This window comes from Podarcis melisellensis, assembly GCF_964234715.1.
Source record: "Podarcis melisellensis genome assembly, chromosome: 6".
NCBI lineage: Eukaryota > Metazoa > Chordata > Lepidosauria > Squamata > Lacertidae > Podarcis > Podarcis melisellensis.
This window is the reverse complement of record NC_138538.1, coordinates 93121430-93143871: the sequence shown is the minus strand read 5'-3', so window position 1 is coordinate 93143871 and position 22442 is coordinate 93121430. Positions and strand designations below refer to the sequence as shown.

Sequence of the window (22442 nt, the reverse complement as noted above, 5' to 3'; positions counted from 1 at the left end):
CTTCTGAATGTCAGGCAGATGTTTATCGCTTTGACATCTGATGGGAGGGTGTTCCACAGGGCGGGCGCCACTACCGAGAAGGCCCTCTGCCTGGTTCCCTGTAACTTGGCCTCTCGCAGTGAGGGAACCGCCAGAAGGCCCTCGGAGCTGGACCTCAATGTCCGGGCAGAACGATGGGGGAGGAGACGCTCCTTCAGATATACTGGACCGAGGCCGTTTAGGGCTTTAAAGGTCAGCACCAACACTTTGAATTGTGCTCGGAAACGTACTGGGAGCCAATGTAGGTCTTTCAAGACCAGTGTTATATGGTCTCGGCGGCCGCTCCCAGTCACCAGTCTAGCTGCCGCATTTTGGATTAGTTGTAGTTTCCGGGTCACCTTCAAAGGTAGCCCCACGTAGAGCGCATTGCAGTAGTCCAAGCGGGAGATAACCAGAGCATGTACCACTCTGGCGAGACAGTCTGCAGGCAGATAGGGTCTTAGCCCTCAGTCTGCAGGCAGATAGGGTTTCAGAAAAGCCTAGAGCAGCCTTTCTCAACCTGTGGGTCCCCAGATGTTGAACTACAACTCCCATCACCCCTAGCTAGCAAGGCCAGAGCTCAGGGATGATTGCAGTTGTAGTCTAACAACATCTGGGGAGCCATAGGTTGAGAACCACTGGCCTAGAGCCTAGCTTTTAGATGCTGTGCTGAACTGACTGGAAATTCTGGCACCTTTCCCCACCCTCCTTTCACTCAAACAGTTGTGGGGCTCAATGAAAATATTGTTTGAACAGGTTGTTAAAAGAGAGGACATTGTCTTGTGTCGTCTTCTGAATCATGCAAGGACCCTCCTTCCAGCACTTAGCTTCTCTGAAAGACACTGACTTAGGGTTAAAGGAGTAGGTCCATTAGCTGGTAACCTAATCAGATCTGTGGCTGCTGAAAGCAAGCTCAGCTACACATGAGAGAGAGAGATTGAGAGGATGGAAGAGACTACCTAAGTGCTCATAAGTTGGACAAAGGAGGGAGATAACAAGGTTCATATTAGTTAAGCGAGGAAAAATGTTCCCTTGATGTAAATAAATGGCAACAGACTCCCCAATCTCAGCTTGTTGCACAGCTGCATCTGCTTCTAGGCCAGATTATCAGGTGCAATTTGTTACAGTTTGAAAAGGCGATTAATATTTGCTAGTGCAAGGTTACGCAGCTTTTGAGTTTTCTCTGAATGTGTTGTTACACTGCCTTCGGGATGCTGATGAAGAATTCTGAGAACACGGCACATACTAAAGTTGAGGACAGAGGTGCCTGGCGTTTCTCTGGTCCATGGGGTCACGAAGAGTCGGACACGACTAAACGACTAAACAACAACAACAAAGTTGATTCAGTAAGCCTTACTTATTTTGCATTTCATAATTTTATTCTGTGGGGCTTGTTTTGTACGTATGCAGTTCAGTGAAATTGTACTCCTACAGTGAGAGAGAGGTGGTTCAGGGAATTAAGGAGAGCATGACCGTTTTGAGTTACGGTAGATTGATGCAGAAGTCTTTGGTGCCTTTGATGGTACCCATGTTTCATGAGTGGTTGGTGGCAGGTTTCTGACATGTGTTTTGATGCACATTTAAGCACCTATTTGTGAGCAATTGAGAAGGTGGGCAGGAATGGGGGGGGGAGTTATCTATCCAGATTCTTTTTTTTTATAATTATTTTTATTAGTTTTCAATACAATCATATAATTTTATCCAAATTTTAACTGATTTTAACAAAGTACAAATTTTGGTCTTCCTTCAGCTTCTCTGGTAATCATCCATTTTTACCCTTCAATATGCATTTCTTTAATTGCATTGCCATTTGTCTTCCCTCCTTTTTCTATTTTCTTTCAACAATACCTCTTAAATTTTTTTACAGTGCTTCTTGGAACCCCACTAGCGTTGTTTGTACCTCACATATATTTTTCAGATATTCTACAAATTTTCCCCAATCCTCAATGAACTTTTGGTTTCGGGCATATCTTATTTTCCCCGTCAGTTTGTCCAGTTCCGCATAGTCAGTCAGTTTCATTCTCCATTCTTGAATCGTCGGTATTTCCTCTTGTTTCCATTTCTGGGCCATTAAAATTCTTGCTGCCGTAACTGCATACTGGGAAAGTTTACAGTCTTTTCTTCTTATTTCTTTTCCTGTAATCCCTAAAAGAAAGGCTTCTGGTTTCTTAACAAAAGTATATTTTAACATCTTTTTCAATTCATTATATATTGCTTCCCAGAAACACTTTACTTTTTTATACTCCCACCACGTATGGTAGAAGAGTTATCTATCCGGATTCATAACTGAGCTTAACACTGTTTCACACATGCATGCTTCTCAGGCGATTATAACAAGTGATGAACTGCATGTGAAATAGCCACTACAGGCAGAACTTTCATATCACCTTGGAATCAGAAAAACAGTTGGCTGGATTAAACTAACCTGGCAGGCTAGTGGGAGCATTTAGCACCGTCATATTTTTGGTCAGGGCATCTTCTAGGAGCCATAGGGGAGAGCTAAGTAATGGATACCAACTACATATTTTTGGTCATAAAGGTAAAGGTCAAGGTACCCCTGACCGTTAGGTCCAGTTGCGGACGACTCTGGGGTTGCACACTCATCTCGCTTTACTGGCCGAGGGAGCTGGCGTTTGTCTGCAGACAGCTTCCGGGTCATCTGGCCAGCCGCTTCTGGTGAAACCAGAACAGCGCATGGAAACGCCATTTACCTTCCCACTGGAGTGGTACCTATTTATCTACTTCCACTTGACGTGCTTTTGAACTGCTAGGTTGGCAGGAGCAGGGACCGAGCAACGGGAGCTCACCCCGTCACGGGGATTCGAACAGCCGACCTTCTGATTGGCAAGTCCTAGGCTCTGTGGTTTAACCCATAGTGCCACCCGTGTCCCAATTAAAATAATACTGAAGTGGTAAATGGGGATCACATTTTTCCAGTGTCAAATTATTGCAATTTGTGTTGCTGGAGTGGGGTGTATGTGTGGTGATATTCTTCCAAAATAAGTGTTTCCACAAGGAAAGCATTCAGATCTCCCTACTCTCCATTGCTTATCAGATGCTTATTTCATGTGCTGAACCTGAAAGGTCCCAACAGTCTTAAGAAACAGTTCTAAAATGTGTTTGGAGCTCCAAGCAAGTTCTCTGCCCAGGCAGTTTCAGTTACTCTGAAGGACAATGAAACACTTTGAAGTTTCAGGAGCAAAGTACTCAGGATGTTCTGATATTAATGATGTGCAAAGTGCCCGATTAAGACATTTTCCAAATCCCTAGTCAGTTCCGAGAATCCTGGAGAGTCATTAATCTTTGTCATATTTAGCACTCTAACATTTTAAGGTATTGCTTCCTATTTTTTTAACAATACTGGTCAAGAGTCAGATTGAAAAGAGCCAAACACATAAAAGCTTCTAAGGCCATTCCTAGGGCCTTAAAAAAGCCCCACTTGAAAAAAAAATTGTAATATAAGAGGCTTATGAAATAATTATAGGCCTGTAAGGTGTGCCAAAGCCATATGAAAAATTTCAGTAATTTTATTGAAATTCCTTCACCTCCTCTTTCCTAAATATGTTTCATCTAAGCCAGGAATGGCCAAACTTGGTGCTCTACTCCAGATGTTTTGGGACTACAACTCCCATCATCCCTAGCTAACAGGATCAGTGGTCAGGGATGATGGGAATTGTAGTCCCAAAACATCTGGAGGGCCAGGTTTGGCCATGCCTGATCTAAGCAGAGCCTTCCAAATTCTCCTTATATTGTATTTTACCATTTTTAAAAAGCCCTTCTTAAATTACCTACAGATGTTTCATGCAATAGTTTCACATACCCTCCAACATTTTTCTAGGTCTCAGAGACCAGGCTGAGGAGTTAAACTCTGTTGAGGAATGGCCTGATCATGGCTGAAACTCCACAGGAGCAGTGGAGTAGTCTTGATTTGGAACAATGGTTTGCTGAGGGGCACAGTTTGGAGCACAATAGTTGGGTATAACTGGGAGGTGAACAGCAAGAAGAACGGGAAGAGAGTGAGCTAGCCAACGCTCTCTCACTGGAAGATGTGCAGCCTCTCAGTCCCAAGGCTAGGAGATTAGATAAGATAACTTCACAAAAGGTTCCATGGTTGAGAATTTTTACTATTTATACCCCTTTATATATCTTACTGAGTTGCCCCAGCCACTCTGGGCAGCTTCTAACATATATAAAAACATAATAAAACATTAAACATTAAGAAAACTTCCCTATACAGTGGTACCTCGGGTTACATACGCTTCAGGTTACAGACTCCGCTAACCCAGAAATAGTGCTTCAGGTTAAGAACTTTGCTTCAGGATGAGAACAGAAATTGTGCTCCGGCGGCAGAAGGCCCCATTAGCTAAAGTGGTGCTTCAGGTTAAGAACAGTTTCAGGTTAAGAACAGACCTCTGGAACGGATTAAGTACATAACGTGAGGTACCACCGTACAGGATTGCCTTCAGACAGCTGTGTGGGTCAGATAACTCCAACATTTCTTCAATGGAAATAGGGACATCCTAAGGAAAAGCGGGACATTCTGGGATCAAATGAGAAACTGGGACTTCTCTAAATCAAGGACGTCCCTGCAAAACAGGGACACTTGGAGGGTCTGGTTTCAGGGCCAAGGGCTCAAGACACTATCGCACTAAATGTGCTTTATGTGGGGTTGCTCTTAGATATGGTTTGGAAGCTTCAGCTAATACAGAATACTGCTGCACAGTTACTTTGTGGAGCATCCCATCACCACTGTTAAAAGCATTGCGCTAGTTGCTAATCTGCTACTGAACTACTTTCAAGGAACGGAAAGCCCTCTATTGTTCTGCAGGAGGGTATCTGAAGAGCCACCTCTTCTCCACATCCCAACCTGGTTACTTTGACCTGTGAATGAAAATCCTTCGATTCTGCCACGTGCCACTTTAGATAAAGCATGCTGTGATTTGAGCATATGCTTTTAGTATTGCGGTACCAGTTCATTAGGGACGCGGGTGGCGCTGTGGGTTAAACCACAGAGCCTAGGACTTGCCAATCAGAAGGTCGGTGGTTCGAATCCCCGCGACGGGGTGAGTTCCTGTTGCTCGGTCCCTGCTCCTGCCAACCTAGCAGTTCGAAAGCACGTCAAAGTGCAAGTAGATAAATAGGTACCGCTCCGGCGGGAAGTCAAACGGCGTTTCCGTGTGCTGCTCTGGTTCGCCAGAAGTGGCTTAGTCATGCTGGCCACATGACCCAGGAGCTGTACACAGGCTCCCTTGGCCTATAAATCGAGATGAGCGCTGCAACCCCAGAGTCGGTCACGACTGGACCTAATGGTCAGGGGTCCCTTTACTTTTACCTTTACCAGTTCATTTGCTGAAAACTTATTTTCTCCCAAACCTTCTCAAATTAGGCCGTAAACCTAACCCCCACAACAAGCCCCAACAAATTTAATAGGATTTACTCCAGAGTAGTAGGGACGCGGGTGGCGCTGTGGGTAAAAACCTCAGCGCCTAGGGCTTGCCGATCGCATGGTCGGCGGTTCGAATCCCTGCGGCGGGGTGAGCTCCCGTCTTTCGGTCCCAGCTCCTGCTCACATAGCAGTTCGAAAGCACCCCTAAGTGCAAGTAGATAAATAGGTACCGCTTTATAGCGGGAAGGTAAACGGCGTTTCCGTGTGCTGCGCTGGTGCCGGCTCGCCAGAGCAGCTTAGTCACGCTGGCAACGTGACCCGGAAGTGTCTCCGGACAGCACTGCTCCCGGCCTCTTAAGTGAGATGGGTGCACAACCCTAGAGTCGGACACGACTGGCCCGCAAGGGCAGGGGTACCTTTACCTTTACCTTACTCCTGAGTAGACACAATTAGGATCGCACTGCCAGTCTATTTTATTTCTGCAGTTTTACATTCCAGTTCAATTTTTATATTTCAATACTGTTTTATATTCCACTTCTGTACACTGTTCATTTTCTGAATGTAGAACAGTTTTCAAACCCTTAAGATACACAAATAATAAACAAAAAAGAAGGGAGGGTTAATTCCTGTTGCCTTTTTGTACAAGACTAGTTCAAAAGCTTATTACATCCCTACTGTGGATCCACCAACATGATTCAATTGCGGGCAGTGGCGTAGCGTGGGTTGTCAGCACCCGGGGCAAGGCAAGTAATTTGTGCCCCCTAACCCGTGCATTTGCGCACCCTAACCCTAAACCCCAGATGTTGCGCCCGGTGCGGCCGGCCCCCCTGCATCCCCCACGCTACGCCACTGATTGCGGGGTTCCATGTGATGAGATTCCCGTATTGGAGGGGGTTGGACTAGATTACCCTCGGGATCCCTCTTCAATTCTGTGATTCTATGATTCTAAGTCTCCTCCTTTTCCTGTACATTCTGTGATCTTGGCAAGTCCTGGAGGTGTGTCTGGGGTGGGCGAGTGGGAAGGTGCATGAGGACAAACGAGGGAAATGAATTTGTAGCTAGTCAATTAAACAGCAACGCTAATCCAATTACGTATTGTGCTGAATGTCTACTGAGAGGCAAATGCAGAGGAAACATATTTATTTTAATAAGATGGGTGTTAGCTCAGAGGTGAATTGGAGACATTTGTTGCTTTAAAGCGCTAGACTCTAATCTGGTCACTATGCAGAATTCCATTAACATGATTCCTGTTATGTTAAATAATTTAGTTAAAATAAATTAGATAAATGAAAGCTGTTTGCCAGGCCTATGATAGCAGTGGAAGAGTTGGCTTGGCAGCCATTCACACAAAAGACAATTCTATTTAAGAAGACAAAGCGGGCGTATAGATTTTTTATTGACTCCTGCTTATTTTAGTCTTTCACCGTTGAAGCGAGGGAGGCATTTTGCCACATTTTAGTGGGCTTCCATTTTGTGCCATGTGGGACAACCAGGTGGGATGGATTAGGAAAGCAACAATCAATAACTCTTGGGCAGGGCCATTCCATCTAATGTGATTGATTGTTTTAATTTTAAATTTTGTTATTGTGAGCTATTGTAAGGGTAAAACAGAATCTCAGCATTGCGATAAACATACAAATAGTGATGGAAAGGGCTCAGTTATTGTTTTGGAGGTCAGTGGGGAGGACACTGAAGACTCGGCTACATTAGTAAAGGAAAAGCATTTTATAACACAGTGACACCAGATGGCACTGTGGAGCCCCGTCTTTCGCCAACGTGATTTCCCATTATGAAGTTTACAACGCGTTTTCCTGAAACGCATTTTTGATGGGTCTAGATCCAGCCTGAGATCTAACGCAAAGCAGCAGTCTTGCCAAACAGCAGAGGCAAAGCTTTTCCTGAGCTCACCGCTCCAGTCTGCTGCTGCCCGAAATATTCCATGCAATTAATACTCTTTTGTCAAGTCAAATACTTTGATTAAAGGTAAAGGTAAAGGGAATATTAGGTCCAGTCGTGGCCGACTCTGGGGTTGCGGCGCACATCTTGCTTTATTGGCCAAGGGAGCCGGCGTACAGCTTCCAGGTCATGTGACCAGCTTCTGGCGAACCAGAGCAGTGCATGGAAACGCCGTTTACCTTCCGGCCGGAGTGGTACCTATTTATCTACTTGCACTTTGACGTGCTTTTGAACTGCTAGGTGGGCAGGAGCAGGGACCGAGCAACAGGAGCTCACCCTGTCGCAGGGATTCGAACCGCCGACCTTGTGATCGGCAAGTCCTAGGCTCTGTGGTTTAACCCACAGCGCCAATTCCCATGGTGCCTGACCATTGGCCATGCCGGCTGGAACTGACAGGAACTGGAGTGCCACAGGCTCTGGAGGCTACCACGTTCACTACCCCTGACTTAAGGAATCTCACAGAGATAGTCCTGTTTTTAGAAATCTGATAGTAAAACCCTCCTTCAGCCCCCCATAGGTGGTGTTGGGGCTACCTTCCTAGATGACTTTGAATAGGCTTGCACCAGCAGTCTTTATCGGTAGTCAAACAACTAAGAAGGACAGTGCACGACTTATGTACTACATCCTATTTAAAAAATGCAACAATCTAATTAAAATGTTCTTGTGCAACTTGGTGGCTGACTCATTCAACGAATGCTCCCTTTTGGCATTAGTTATCCCTGGACGAGGGCACAGCACTAACCCCAGCCCTCTCCACAACAATGTTTTTCTGCATATTGGATTTACTTAGCACAGCTTCCCAGCCACATTGCTGGGACGTGTGGCTGGGGTTGCTATATTGCAGTGGCTTGGTTAAGAACAGCATGATCCCCACTGGGTCATCTGAAACCCACTGGTTTCGCTCCTTCCTAAAAAAATAAAAACAAATTGGCCTTGCCGGAGTCATCAGACAGCTTCAGAGCCGTTCAGCTGGTGGCTTGCTGAAAAGACCGTTCTGTTTGATCAAAGATTTGCAGCGTGAGCCCAGTTGAACTTGGGCAGGACATGGTCAGAAGCACTCTTCTTATTTTTCACTTACCATATTTTTCGCTCCTTAAGACGTACCTGACCATAAGACACACCTGTTTTTTAGAGGGGGAATGCAAGAAAAAAAATATTCTTTAAAGGGAGCGCTGAGCAGAGGCTGTATACATCACAGGCTCTGCTCAGTGCTCCCTTTAAAGAACCATGCGGTTCTTTAAAGGGAGCTGCCCTTCTCCCTCCTCGGGGAAAAGCTCCCAAGAGCCTCACACACGCTCCACACGGTTCTTTAAAGGGAGCGTGGCTCTTGGGAGCTTTTCCGGGAGGTGGGGAAAGGGACTGAGGGGCTAAGCCAGAAGCTAGAACTGCGAGAGGGAGCGCTGTTCTGGCTTCTGTGATAGCTGCGCAGCCTGCATTCGCTCCATAAGACGCACACACATTTCCCCTTACTTTTTAGGAGGGAAAAAGTGCGTCTTTTAGAGCAAAAAATACAGTAAGTGCTGAGCAAATGGTATTGTGCATGCCTTTGCATGCGGGAAGGTCTCTTGGCATCTCCTGATAGGACAACTGAGGTGCTGCCAGTCAGACAATACTGAGCTAAATGCACCACTTGTCCAACTTGGTCTAGGCAGCTTCCTATTGCTTTTCTAATGTTTTGAACCTGGAAGCAGAACAAAGCGTTTGGTGGAGGAGACAGGAGGAACAGGAGGGGAATCTAGAAGTGAATTGCATTCATCTGTGGATTCAGGAACTGAATGTGCTCTGTTAATCACGATGTGTTTAAACAGCATTTTTCACAGGTCTTTTAAAAAAGCCTCAGCTCCTGATGGTTGTTGCGTTTAGAGTAGGAGACAGTTGCTCTGAAAAGCTGAAGGTGGTTTGATACAGGTATACGACGGAGGAAATATATAATTTACCTTAAAAAGCATTGTAAACTATTAAAACTATTGGAATAGCAATGTTGAATTTTGGTTATAATGGAGATTTAATAGATGTGAGTTATAGACAAGGTTAGACGTGGGTGGTGCTGTGGGTTAAACCACAGTGCCTAGGACTTGCTGATCAGAAGGTCGGCGGTTTGAATCCCCGCAACGGGGTGAGCTCCCGTTGCTCCTGCCAACCTAGCTCCCAACTCCTGCCAACCTAGCAGTTCGAAAGCACGTCAAAGTGCAAGTAGATAAATAGGTACCACTCCAGTGGGAAGGCAAACGGCATTTCCGTGCACTGCTCTGGTTCACTAGAAGCGGCTTAGTCATGCTGGCCACATGACCCGGAAGCTGTACGCCGGCTCCCTCAGCCAATAAAGTGAGATGAGTGCCGCAACCCCAGAGTCGGTCACGACTGGACCTAATGGTCGGGGTTCCCTTTACCTTTAATAGACAAGATGCAGGAGGAAAATGTTAATATGAGGGCCCACAAAGGAGAGGAGGGAAGTCCATGAGATTCTTCAGAATTCTCTTTTTATGTTGGTTGTTTGATAATTGTTTCTAAATTTCAAAATACGGAAAAACTAATTTTTTTTGAAAAATAGATACAGGTGTATAGTATAGTGTACCCATTGTTTCCTTTGTCCCATGGTCATCTCTGGAGAAAGATGTCTTGCGAGTTTTTGATGGACTACAGAACCTTGCATGCTCTCTGACTCCAGAGACGGTGGTTGGTTATGTCTGTACAGCAGGGGCAGCCATGGGTCTATCATTCCACCTTCAGTTCTCTTCAAAACCAACGCCTGTCTCCAGCAATAGAAGGCTCCTCAATAAATAAGCCAATCAGCTTGGCTGTTTCATTTGGATTCCAATACAAAAGGTTCCATCGCTCTTGCTCCTGATAAGTCTTTCCCGGCCATCCAGAGGATTTGTAGCAGCACCAAAAGGCAACAAATCCTTGATATTTACTGTGAGCCAGTCTCCTGCCACTCCATCGCTACCCAAGAGGATAGCAGAACAGGAAGGCTCTGATGCATAAACATTTCTTGCAATATTACACTAAAGCTGCTCTGCCGTTTGACTCCTCAGAAATCAATCTTCTTTCAGGCATGTATATCAGAATTTATGCGCATTGCTTTTACTGGGTAATCTCCCTTGGCAGATTTTTACAACACATTCCATTATTTCGAACTATAGGCGGATAGAAATAGAGACGAACACACAGATATGCACATCAGTATTACCTGTTCTGCCTGCAGACAGACACTTTATATATAGGCAGAAGCCCTCTTGAGTTGTTGGGCTTAAACTGGGGAGGGGAATGGCAATCCTATCTAGATCTACCTATAACAACTTATTTGGACATATATATTAATTTATACAGGGCCTTTCCACCCGGTGCCAGCCAGCCCAGAGGCTCAGTGAGGCAGTCAACCTTGAGCAGCAGGCTGGGGACAGCTGGCGGGCAGGCAGCAAATCTGGGCCCCCCAAAGGATCTTGCCATTCACCACCTCCAGCGCTCGTCACCCACCATGGCTCCCCCCCCACCTACCTCCTGCTCCTCTCTGTTATTTGAGTCAATTGGTGTATATACTGGACAAAGCTGTTAAATGGGTGCAATATTTGGAGGCCCCAATTCAGACGATGACGATTTCATTGTTTACAAGTATCACAACCAATAATTTCATTGTTTACACGTATAATAACCAATGATATGAACCTCAAAATACAAACATATTTTAAATGAAAATATATACACAATAAAGCAATCCTATTATATAAGCACCCGTAATTGAAATATGCCAAATATGCCATAAAACAACACCAGCAGGAGACTTGGGCTACGAGATCCAGGGTGTGCCTGTTTTAATATTCACAATTCCTGCAAGTCACAGGGATGGGTTTTCACAGTAAATTCTGTGTCACAGTTCTGCGCAAGAGCTGATCTCCACTCCTAGCTCCTACAAGCTGTGTGGCAGCTGCCCTGAGCTCTTGTGCTGGTTTGAGGCTAGTTCATGTAGCGAACCGAGAGAAATGGCCAAATTGGTACGGATGGTAAGTCCAGACAGAAATGGTGTGCGAACAGCAGTGGAATATGAGATATCCTTTTGTTAGGAGCACTGTTTGTTATACATGTTGAACCAGCAGTTCCAATACACCTTTCCTCACTTCAGTGGTTCAAGCAACAGATTAGGTTGTTGCCATTATCCCTCTAGGTCGGAAACGGTCACGCCTTGAAGTCTTCTCTTGCTCTGCAGTGTTTTTGGGTAGGTTTTTTTTTTTTGGCTGATGTTCTTTCTTCCTCCGCCAGAGATCCCCCAGTGTGCCGGCTGCAACCAGCACATCCTGGATAAATTCATCTTGAAAGTCCTCGACCGCCACTGGCACGGTTCTTGCCTCAAGTGCGCAGATTGCCAAATGCAGCTGGCAGACCGCTGTTTCTCCAGAGCCGGGAGCGTCTATTGCAAAGAAGACTTCTTCAAGTAGGTGCAGAGAACTTTCCAGTTTCACCTCGGGGAGTTTGCTAGCCCTCTAAGTAGCTGCAGGATCTGCAATCTCATTTCATTTCAAAAGGGGATGTTTGCTGATACTTGAACATACAATTTTCGCTTGGAATAATTGAGAGATCACTTTGTGACTGAAAGGGCAAGCAGGCAAACCATGATGATAATGCAGACCTACCATACAGGATTGCTGTAAATATTACTGTTATGAAATTCTTGATAAAAGTGCTATAGAAAATCTGGGTACAGTATTTTTAATTAATATCATATTCTGATTCTGTGGCAACGGTATTTATTTTATACAGATACATAGATATATATCCTGCTTGCTTCACAGAAAGCTCCAGTTTTGCTCCCTTGACATAATTATGGCCAATGTAATTGTTTTTCCGTCCAACACATCTACTTCCTTATAGTCAGATGGGGGCAGCAAGAGCAGTATGTATTTTCCGGCCAACATTTTCTTCTTGGGAGGATTGAAATAGCTATTGAGAACTTACTTCTGAGGAGACATGTTTAGCCCTATGCAAATAACTTATGCTGGGACACTTCTCCCTGTACTCCCAGTTCTAATGTTCTTTACCCTAGGTTTGTCTTCTTTCATGTTTACGAGGCTTCAGCCTAATCCATTGAAAGGGCATAGTTGTCTCACTTTTGTTCGGATTCCAGTGCATTGGGTTAAGGAACTCCTGGTAGACACACCTTGAGTAGAAGATTTGTGAGTAGTTAAAGCTCAGACGCTGTTTTGTTTTTTCTCCCTACCTTTTGACAGTTTACTATTGAATGGCCTTTAAACATAAGACACATTTTCTTTATACTTTTATCTGACAGTCTTTTTGAAGGTTCTGAAGAGGTGTGTAGTAGAATCAAGGACAAAACAGGTGCCTTTTTCTTTACTGCCTAATTAAGATGGCAAAGAAATCCTCAGGCCTTCAAGTAGTTTATTATGTCCCAATTAAACTGCAGTTTTAAGGTGGCAATGACAAGCTCTGCCCAGGGGTGTGAGAAGCTTCATCTAGATGCTTTTTTTAAAAAAACAGATAATTGGCTGATGTCAAAACATTTTTGGAGTATTGTTATATCTATTAACTGGTGTCTATTAGACATATTCTTTTTCCCCTGCTTGCAGAATTTGAGCTTGTGTTTCAGGTGACACCATAGGCTTTGTGCATCTCATATTCTGGGCCCCAGATACACCCATGATGGTGTATTGCCGTGGCTTCCTCAAGTTGTTGTGTTTTCTCCCTCAATCCCTTCAGCAGCTTCCGTTTCCATCCCAATAACTCATCCTAGGGCTGATGAGAAGGCAGATAATAACTATTCTGGGCCCATCCAAGAGGGAGCTAGAGTGCCAATAGATTCCTCCCTGGTTATAGCAAAGAATGACTCTGGAGGAGCTACAGAATTGACCTTGTCTTCTGCTCCTAGTTGGTTGGGCTGGCAAGTTCATCTCTATTCTTCTTTAGCGACCACACGTGGTCGAGTAAGATTGCCTTCCAGGAACACGGTCTTAACAGTGAGTCTGTAAGTGACTGTGGAGGCCAATTCTGCATCCACACATCCTTCCACAGTGGGGACATTGGTTTCCAGGTGGGAGTTGATCACGGTGTGGATTTGCCAAGCATGTCTTCCTCTTAGCACATTTCTCCCTTTCGTCCTGAGTTCGAGCGTCTTCAAAGTCCACGACACCTTTGGTAAAGGCTGTTCTCCAACTGGAGCCCTCGCAGGCCGGTGTTTCCCAGTTGTCAGTGTTTATACTACATTTTTTGAGATTTGCCTTGAGAGAGCCTTTGAACCTCTTTTGTTGACCACCAGCATTACGCTTTCCAATTTTAAGTTCAGAATACAGTGGACCCTCCAGATACGAACTTAATTTGTTCTGGGGGTCCGTATGTATCCCGAAAAGTCGGCATCTAGAGGCGCCACTTCTGCGCACATGTGTGGCGAGACACAGAAGTATACACTTCTGGGTTTGCCGTGTTCGCAACCCGAAAGTTACGTTACCCGAAGGTAACATAACCCGAGGGTCCACTGTAGAGTAGTTGCTTTGGAAGACGATAATCAGGCATCTGCACAACATGACCAGTCCAATGAAGTTGATGTTGAAGAATCATCGTTTCAACACTGGTGATCTTTGCTTCTTCCAGTACACTGGCATTAGTTTGTCTATCTTCACAAGTGATGTATAATTTTTTTTGGAGACACCGTTGATGGAATCTTTCGAGGAGTTGGAGATGGCGTTTATAAGCGGTCCACGTTTCACAAGCATACAGCAAGAAAATTATACACTTCTAGGCCATCTACCTGGGTGTGAAGTCTTTGTTTTGGGGTTCAGGACAGGTGTTCGTGAAGGCCTGCTTGAGCATCATGCTACTCATCACTTGGTCTGGCCAGTGACAGACCTCTTTGCAAATTCAGTCACTGCACAGTAGCATCAGGAAGGGAACTTTGAAGTAATAATAATAATAATTTTTATTTATACCCCACCCTCCCCAGTCAAGGCCGGGCTCAGGGCGGCTAACAAGCAATAATAAAAACGAGTTGAATGAATACAACTTAAAAACAAGATTAAAATACAACATTAAAATATTGAAACATTAAAATGGTAAAATGCAGCCTCACCACAGGAGGAGAAAGGAAAAAGAAAAAAGAAAGAGGGGGAGGGAATCAAATTGGCTCCAAGCCAAAGGCCAGGTGGAACAACTCTGTCTTACAGGCCCTGCGGAAAGAAATCAGATCCTGCAGGGCCCTGGTCTCATGAGGCAGAGCCTTCCACCAGGCCGGAGCCAGTGCTGAAAAGGCCCTGGCTCTGGTTGAAGCTAATCTAACTTCCTTAGGGCCCGGGACCTCTAGGGCGTTGCTGTTTATGGACCTTGAGGCTCTCCGTGGGGCATACCGGGAGAGGCGGTCCCGTAGGTACGAGGATCCTAGGCACTAAGTAGCAGTGCTTCAGTAGTTAAAGGAGTGGCAAAGGGGTTACACAAACACAGTGGCTTAACCCAAGACACCCTCCAGCATATAACAATCCCTCCAAGCTGTTTTGCATTAGAAATAAATCCCTTTTAACTTTAATGTTTCTCCTAATCAAAACCTGATCTGCTCCTTGCAGCTGCTTTGCTTCAGTTGCGGGAGTGGGGAACCTAGGCATGGCATGGATTGGACTGATGGAACGAGGGCATGGCGCCTCTGGGATCAGTTCCAGGTACAGCATCTCAGGCTGCAGCCCTGTGCAAAGCTACCTGAGAGTAAGCCTCATTTAAAACAGATGGACTTTATTCTGAGTAAGCATGCACAGGATTGTAGCCTCAGTGACCCAGTTAGTTTGGTAGACAGCTGGTGCCCTGTCTGCCTGCTGTGGGGACTGACGGCAGGGGGCAGGGTGTGGGGAGGACACAGAATAGTCATGGCAATGCGCATTGCACTGGACCCATTTCTGTGGGCAAAAGAGCATGCGGACTTGAATTACATTGGGAAAAGGAGGGAAACAGGTACCGTATTTTCCACCCTATAAGACGCACCAGACCCTAAGACGCACCTAGTTTTTGGAGGAGGAAAACAAGAAAAAAATATTCTGAATCCCAGAAGCCAGAAGAGCAAGGGGGATCGCTGCACAGCAAAAGCAGCAATCCCTCTTGCTGTTCTGGCTTCTGAGATAGCTGTGCAGCTTGCATTCGCTTCGTAAGACGCACACACATTTCCCCTTACTTTTTAGGAGGGAAAAAGTGAGTCTTATAGAGCAAAAAATACGGTAATTCTCAGTTATGTGTAAGGAGATGCATGCATATTCTGTTGTTTAAGAAACAGATAATTCCTTAATCATGAAATGTTTAATTCTTCAAACACATCTAACACGGCTTCCAGGAAGGATTGAAGTAAAAACTGGCAGATTTTAAGAGCTATTCTAGCTGGTTCTTCACACAGTGTGAACTCAGCACCATAGCTTGCCTTATACATTGACAAATGCTGGATGAGCTTTGTCCCTTCTGTTATGTATTGAGTGACCGTCCATATGGAAAGGTCTTGCACTTATTTAGGCAGGTGGACTATCTACCCTCATATTGGCTGACAATTGGGCAGTGGGGTCCTTTCGAGTCTTGCTGTCCGAGGTCTTTTATTTGGAGATCCGAGAGACTGAACCGTGGCACCTCTTCTTTTTTTATATATAAGCAGCTCATATTCGTTGATTTACCTAAAAGAAAACAAAATTGAAGGTTTGCTTTTGTTTTTAATGCAATCATTTAAAAGAGAACTATAGCATACCTCCTCTGGGAATTGTGTTGTCGATGGCATTGGTGCTAGCCAGTAGGTGCCCTCCACAGCTGGGATTGCCCTATTAAACTAAAATACACCGAAAAAATTGCAGAACTGTGTTTTTTCCCCTAGCACCTACTCCAGAGAAAAAGATATATTGAATTACTGTGGTGCATTGTGAAGCTGCCTCTGTTACTCTTCAAAATGTTACATCTGACTTCACACTTAATGTCAGTACAGTAGTTCTTAAATTTTGTTGTGCTAAGGATGCATATTCTAGTTTTCTTCTTGCTTGAGGCCCACCAGAGATTTATTCTTACTGATATGGCCAACCTATGAGGGGCTTGAAAGGCTTCCAGACTAAAACTCAGCTTCTATATTTGTCCCCTTGTGTTTCACCAAACAGCCAGGAGGTTCTTTGATGTTTACAGCTACTTACATGCGGAAGAGGCAAGTTGTTTTTAAGTTTACATCTTAATTGAAAAGCTATTCAGCATGTGGTGGAAAACCTTAGGGAAAGATACATTTTTCCAACTGTTTTCTATATTAGTTTCACTGTAATCTCATGAACCCCAAGGGGACACCAGAACCTCTGGGGCTGAGCATTAAAACAGCTCAGTTTGGGGTTTGGATAATTACTACCAGTCATCAATAATAAATAACCTTGCTATAGCTTAGAATTAATTATCGCCAGTTCAAGTGAGGGGAGAGAGTCTTTGTCCTGCCCAACAGGCAATGGCTTTTTCCACCCTTTTCTCAATTTGATCCTTTTACATGGTTTTGTATGTTCTGCAATATTTTATGCATGTCACTTGCCATTCTTTTTATTTATTAGAGCTTAGTAATTCTTTATTGCAATTGTTAAGTGTAAACTGTTTATATATTATTTGCTGATTTTTAATTTTACTCTTTACCCAGCCAGATGGGTGGGGTATAAGTAATATATTATTACTATTATTATATTCTAACAGATTTTTGTATGGCTTTGTTTGATGCAAGTCGTTTATTTTAAAGTTATGCTTTTATTATGACTTTTTTGTGTATTGGATCAGATTGTTATTAGGTATGTGATCTTTGCTGCCCATTTTGTTGTTTCTTCAGCTTGTAAATCACCTTGTTTTTAATAACATAGAAAAGCAGTGTACAAATGAAAAATGAAATGTGTGTAGGTAGATCTAAAGTCTGGACTCCTTCACCAACTGAAGTTACTCTAATTAAAAAATGTATCACTTTCCCCCCCTCTCTCTCTCTGTCTCCCTCTTTTAAACCCCAGCTCATGTACTGCCAACTCTGCATGCCCTTTGGCTTCTAATATTGCATCTCTAAGTTGTCTTTTATTCACTTGTGGGAGCAACTAATCTGTAAATGACTGAGCTATGTGAGTGAGGCCTAATCATGCAGGCCGGGACTATAGAATCAGCACCCCAATTCCATAGTCTCCAATTGCCACAAAAATGCTGGGACCTTCACAAAACCCCTTAACCCTTGTGTATTTGGGTGAAGGGAAATCCCAGGACAGCTGGGGGAGGGGATGCCTGGTGGTGTGTGTGTGTCTGTATAGCTGATCCATCCAGAATTCACCCAAGGACCAGGATGCTGCAGCTGTTTTGTTGTTGTCGTTTAGTCGTGTCCGACTCTTCATGACCCCATGGACCAGAGCACGCCAGGCACTCCTGTCTTCCACTGCCTCCCGCAGTTTAGTCAAACTCATGTTGGTAGCTTCGAGAACACTGTCCAACCATCTCGTCCTCTGTCGTCCCCTTCTCCTTGTGCCCTCCATCTTTCCCAACATCAGAGTCTTTTCCAGGGAGTCTTCTCTTCTCATGAGGTGGCCAAAGTATTGGAGCCTCAGCTTCAGGATCTGTCCTTCCAGTGAGCACTCAGGGCTGATTTCCTTCAGAATGGATAGGTTTGATCTTCTTGCAGTCCATGGGACTCTCAAGAGTCTCCTCCAGCACCATAATTCAAAAGCACCAATTCTTTGGCGATCAGCCTTCTTTATGGTCCAGCTCTCACTTCCATACATCACTACTGGGAAAACCATAGCTTTAACTATACGGACCTTTGTTGGCAAGGTGATGTCTCTGCTTTTTAAGATGCTGTCTAGGTTTGTCATTGCTTTTTAGTACAAAAATAAAAAATGGTGTCTGAGCTGCAGAGCAGAGATATGCACATGAGGTCATCTTAGAAGTGAAATGAAAAAGTAGGAGGCTGTCAGGGCAGAAAGGAAGGATGTCATGTTACCGTTTCCTGCTGAGGCAGGCAAAGGAAGTGATCTCACAGAGTTCTCTCTAGCAAATTTTACAGGAAAGCTCTGTGAGCCTCAGCCCCTTCATGTGTCTGTCTGGCAAAGCATGAATTGTTGGTTTGACTGTGATAATGTGCCACAGATATGTCCTTGTGCTATGTGGTAGTAGACGGGGAGGAAATTCAGATTTGGGGAAAATGGAATGGGGTGGGAGGAAAGGTAGATGCTATGGGAAAGAGACTCTGTATAACACAAGGAGGTGACGTGTGGGAAAATACTGGATCATTTTTTAAATGGAGTAAAATCTCCAAGCATGTAATAAAGGGAATTTTGTCCTGCTCTAGAGCTCTCACAGGGTGAATGCTATTTGTGGGAATTTAACCTTCTTAGAGACCCAAATCCCTCTAATACACCCTTCCCCCCACCTCTGTGTTTTTAAGCCCAAATTGGACTATTGCTTTGTCTGATTTTAATCTCTCTTGCCCACATCAAGCACATCTGTTCTGTGCCAGAGGGCAGGAAGCCCCCCACAAAAATGCCCATTTTTGATTGCCCTCCTGTTTCCGCCTGATCTTTCCCAAACACATTTGTTGTACAGCAGACTGAAGCAGTGAGATGTGCCTGGGAACCAGCAGAAAGTTTTAGCATGCCAACATTAAATACAGCATAGCTAGTGTTGGGTAAGCTTGTTTAAAAAACCTGGGGGGGGCATTAAACACACTGCATTATTTAAGATGTGCTCCTAAATTGTTTAAGTGCACGCTTAACAATTTAAGCATGTTTCCTGGCATGCATATCATGCTAGGTTTGTCAGGGAGCAGTGGTAGGCTACAACTCCTTCTTTGTGTGTACCGTATTTTTCAGTGTATAAGACTAGGTTTTTTAACCAAAAAATTAGGTTTGAAATTGGGGCTTGTCTTATACACGGGTAGTGCTGAGGGGTGTTTTCTTAATTTGGAGTCCCCCAAAATAGGAGGTGTCTTATACATGGGGGCGTCTTATACATGGAAAAATACGGTATATCTGGTGCCAAGCCCAGACTTGTCCTGTGAAATAGTCTTTAGACCAGGGGTCAGCAACCTTTTTCAGCTATGGGCTGGTCCACCGTCCCTCAGACCATGCGGTGGGCTGGACTATATGCTTTTTTTTGGGGGGGGGGAGAAAATGAATTCCTATGCCCCACCAATAAGCCAGAGATGCATTTTAAATAAAAGGACACATTCTACTCATGTAAAAACATGCTGATTCCTGGACCGTCCATTGGCCAGATTGAGAAGGCAACTGGGCCGCATCCGGCCTCCGGGCCTTAGGTTGTCTACCCCTGCTTTAGACTGATGCTGACATATGGCAGACTAATGGCACAGATTCCTCTGCAGAAAGTTGTTAGGAAAGCCCTGCTCCGCTCACAGAACTACAATTCCCAGAGTTGCTTTAACAATTAATCTCTTCACAGGCAAACTCGAGGGACGGTAGTTCTTTGGGGGGGAATAGGGTTTCCTAGCAAACTCTCTGCACCCTTAACAAACTACAGTTCCCAGAATTCTTTGGCGGAAATCATGGCCAAGTGGTATCATAAAAGGTAAAGGGACCCCTGACCATTAGGTCCAGTCGTGACCGACTCTGGGGTTGCGGCGCTCATCTCGCTTTATTGGCCAAGGGAGCCGGCATACAGCTTCCAGGACATGTGGCCAGCATGACTAAGCCGCTTCTGGCGAACCAGAGCAGCGCACGGAAACACCGTTTACCTTCCTGCTGGAGCAGTACCTATTTATCTACTTGCACTTTGACTTGCTTTCAAACTGCTAGGTTGGCAGGAGCAGGGACCGCGCAACGGGAGCTCACCCTGTTGCGGGGATTTGAACCACCGACCTTCTGATCGGCAAGCCCTAGGCTCCGTGGTTTAACCCACAGCGCCACCCACGTTCCTAGTGGTATCATAAGGAGCTTCAAATGTGAGGTGTGACTGTTGTTGTAGTCTCTACCCCCACCCCCAACAAACTTCCCATTTTGATTGAGGGTTTGTTTGTGGCTCTTGGGATGAAACCTGATGCTTCTGCCTGCCCTGTCTTTTTTTGCCATTAGCAGCTGAGGAACATGTAATAGGCCAGATGCTCAATTAACATGGATCATTTGAAGCCATAATGTAGAGAGTGGGGGGTTTTGTTTATGCAAGGGATTACAGCAACAGGAAGAGGACAGCTAATGGTTCCCTGGGGATGGTGTTTGCTGCATCTATTTTTTTATTTTGTAAACCGTCTTTAGAGATTATGGGTAGTGTTCAGCTAAATTTTACTCGTAGTAAACCCATTTAAATGAATGAACATGATTCAGATAGGTCTTACTAATTTTAGCGGGCCTGCTCTGAGTAAAACCTATGCTGTGTACACAATATATACCTTTGAAGGGCATGCACACATCCAAAGAATTATGGGAGCTGAAAACAAGTGATTGCTTAGAAAGAGCCATTTCACCAAATAACTTGAAAACTGGCCCTTTTCAGGCTTGATTTAGGGTGATTCACAACGATGGCAAACATGAAGAATCCCCTATTAGCATAGAGGCCAACTCCCAGGGGCCAAGGTTGTTTCGGCACCCCCAATAAATATTGGAGGGCCTCCCCCCAAGTTGATGGTGTGCATGCACTACATCTTGTGATTATGCAGGGCAGGGCTTAAAAGGTAAAGGGACCCCTGACCGTTAGGTCCAGTCGTGGCCGACTCTGGGGTTACGGCACTCATCTCTCTTTATTGGCCAAGGGAGCCGGCGTACAGCTTCCGGGTCATGTGTCCAGCATGACAAAGCCGCTTCTGGCGAACCAGAGCAGCGCACGGAAACGACGTTTACCTTCCCGCTGGAGTGGTACCTATTTATCTACTTGCACTTTGACGTGCTTTCAAACTGCTAGGTTGGAAGGAGCAGGGACCGAACAACGGGAGCTCACCCTGTTGTGGGGATTCGAACCGCCGACCTTCTGATTGGCAAGCCCTAGGCTCTGTGGTTTAACACACAGCGCCACCCGCATCCCTTAGGGCAGGGCTTACTCCCCCCCTATTTTATTCACGTTGGCACACCTGCTTGTTAGCATTCCTATCTCATTCTCTGGACACTCAAAAATCACATAATGCTTGGCTGGCTGGCTGTCCAAGACCTGTGCAGCTTTCAAAGCTCCCAGTGGCATGTCGTAAGATAATATTTTGCTCTGTGGACCTCCCTCCGGTGCTCCTTTGTTGGCATTAATGAGCTTTTTAATCCAACAGTTAATATCCCCCCTCATTTCGCCAGTTGTTTGGATCTCTCTGGAGTGGGGAAATGGCTGCTTGATCTGCCCTGCAGAAATGAGTGTTTTTGCTTTTAGTTAAAACCTCTTTAATGGCATTACATAAGCAGGTTTTAAAGGAAGTAACGGCTCTCGTGTGGGCATCACTCAGTAGGATAAGCCTTGGAGCCAATTCTACTGTAATATTCTGCCCCCCCCATGGAAGAACAACCTTGAAGGCATAGACATGAAATGCAGGGTCCACGCAGAATTTACAGGGAAGATAGAAGGCAGCCGAGTCTCTAGTCTGAGGATCTTCCTTGGAAACGAGTTTGTATTCTCTTGACATTCTTCTGTCTTGGACTCCAGGGAGCCACCACAGAAAAGGTCCTTTCTCATGTTGACACCCTCCGGATCTCTGAATTGGAGATTCAGCGGTAAAGAGGGAGTTTTCCCAGGGAAACAGAAAACTGCTTGGACCTGTGGTTTCTAGGCACAGCACAAGTGGAAGTGTAGATGAGCCCTTAAGAGCAAACTCAATTGGTCAGGTGCCTTTCAGTATAGAAGTGAATCAGGAGCACATAATAGGAAGAAGAAGAGTCTTGTCTTTCTCTCAGACTAGAGACTAGAGTGGGACAAAAATAGAAAAAGCTAAAAATGTAGAAAAGATAGTGATTAGAAGGTCATTAAAAACATTAATGAAGGGACGCGGGTGGCACTGTGGGTTAAACCACAGAGCCTAGGACTTGCCGATCAGAAGGTTGGCGGTTCGAATCCCCGTGACGGGGTGAGCTCCCATTGCTCGTTCCCTGCTCCCGCCAACCTAGCAGTTTGAAAGCACGTCAAAGTGCAAGTAGATAAATAGGTACTGCTCTGG

At 45.0% G+C, this 22442-nt stretch overlaps 1 protein-coding gene across 1 annotated transcript in view; it reads left to right on the top strand.

Moving 5' to 3' along the window:
* Positions 1 to 22442, top strand: part of LHX4 (LIM homeobox 4) — a gene marked incomplete at its 5' end in the record, with an annotated part of 71456 nt that overhangs the window by 22633 nt on the left and 26381 nt on the right. Inside the window, one exon of the mRNA XM_081915146.1 lies at positions 11618 to 11789. Coding sequence (XP_081771272.1) covers positions 11618 to 11789 — 172 coding nt within the window. The remainder of the gene's footprint in view (positions 1 to 11617; positions 11790 to 22442) is intronic.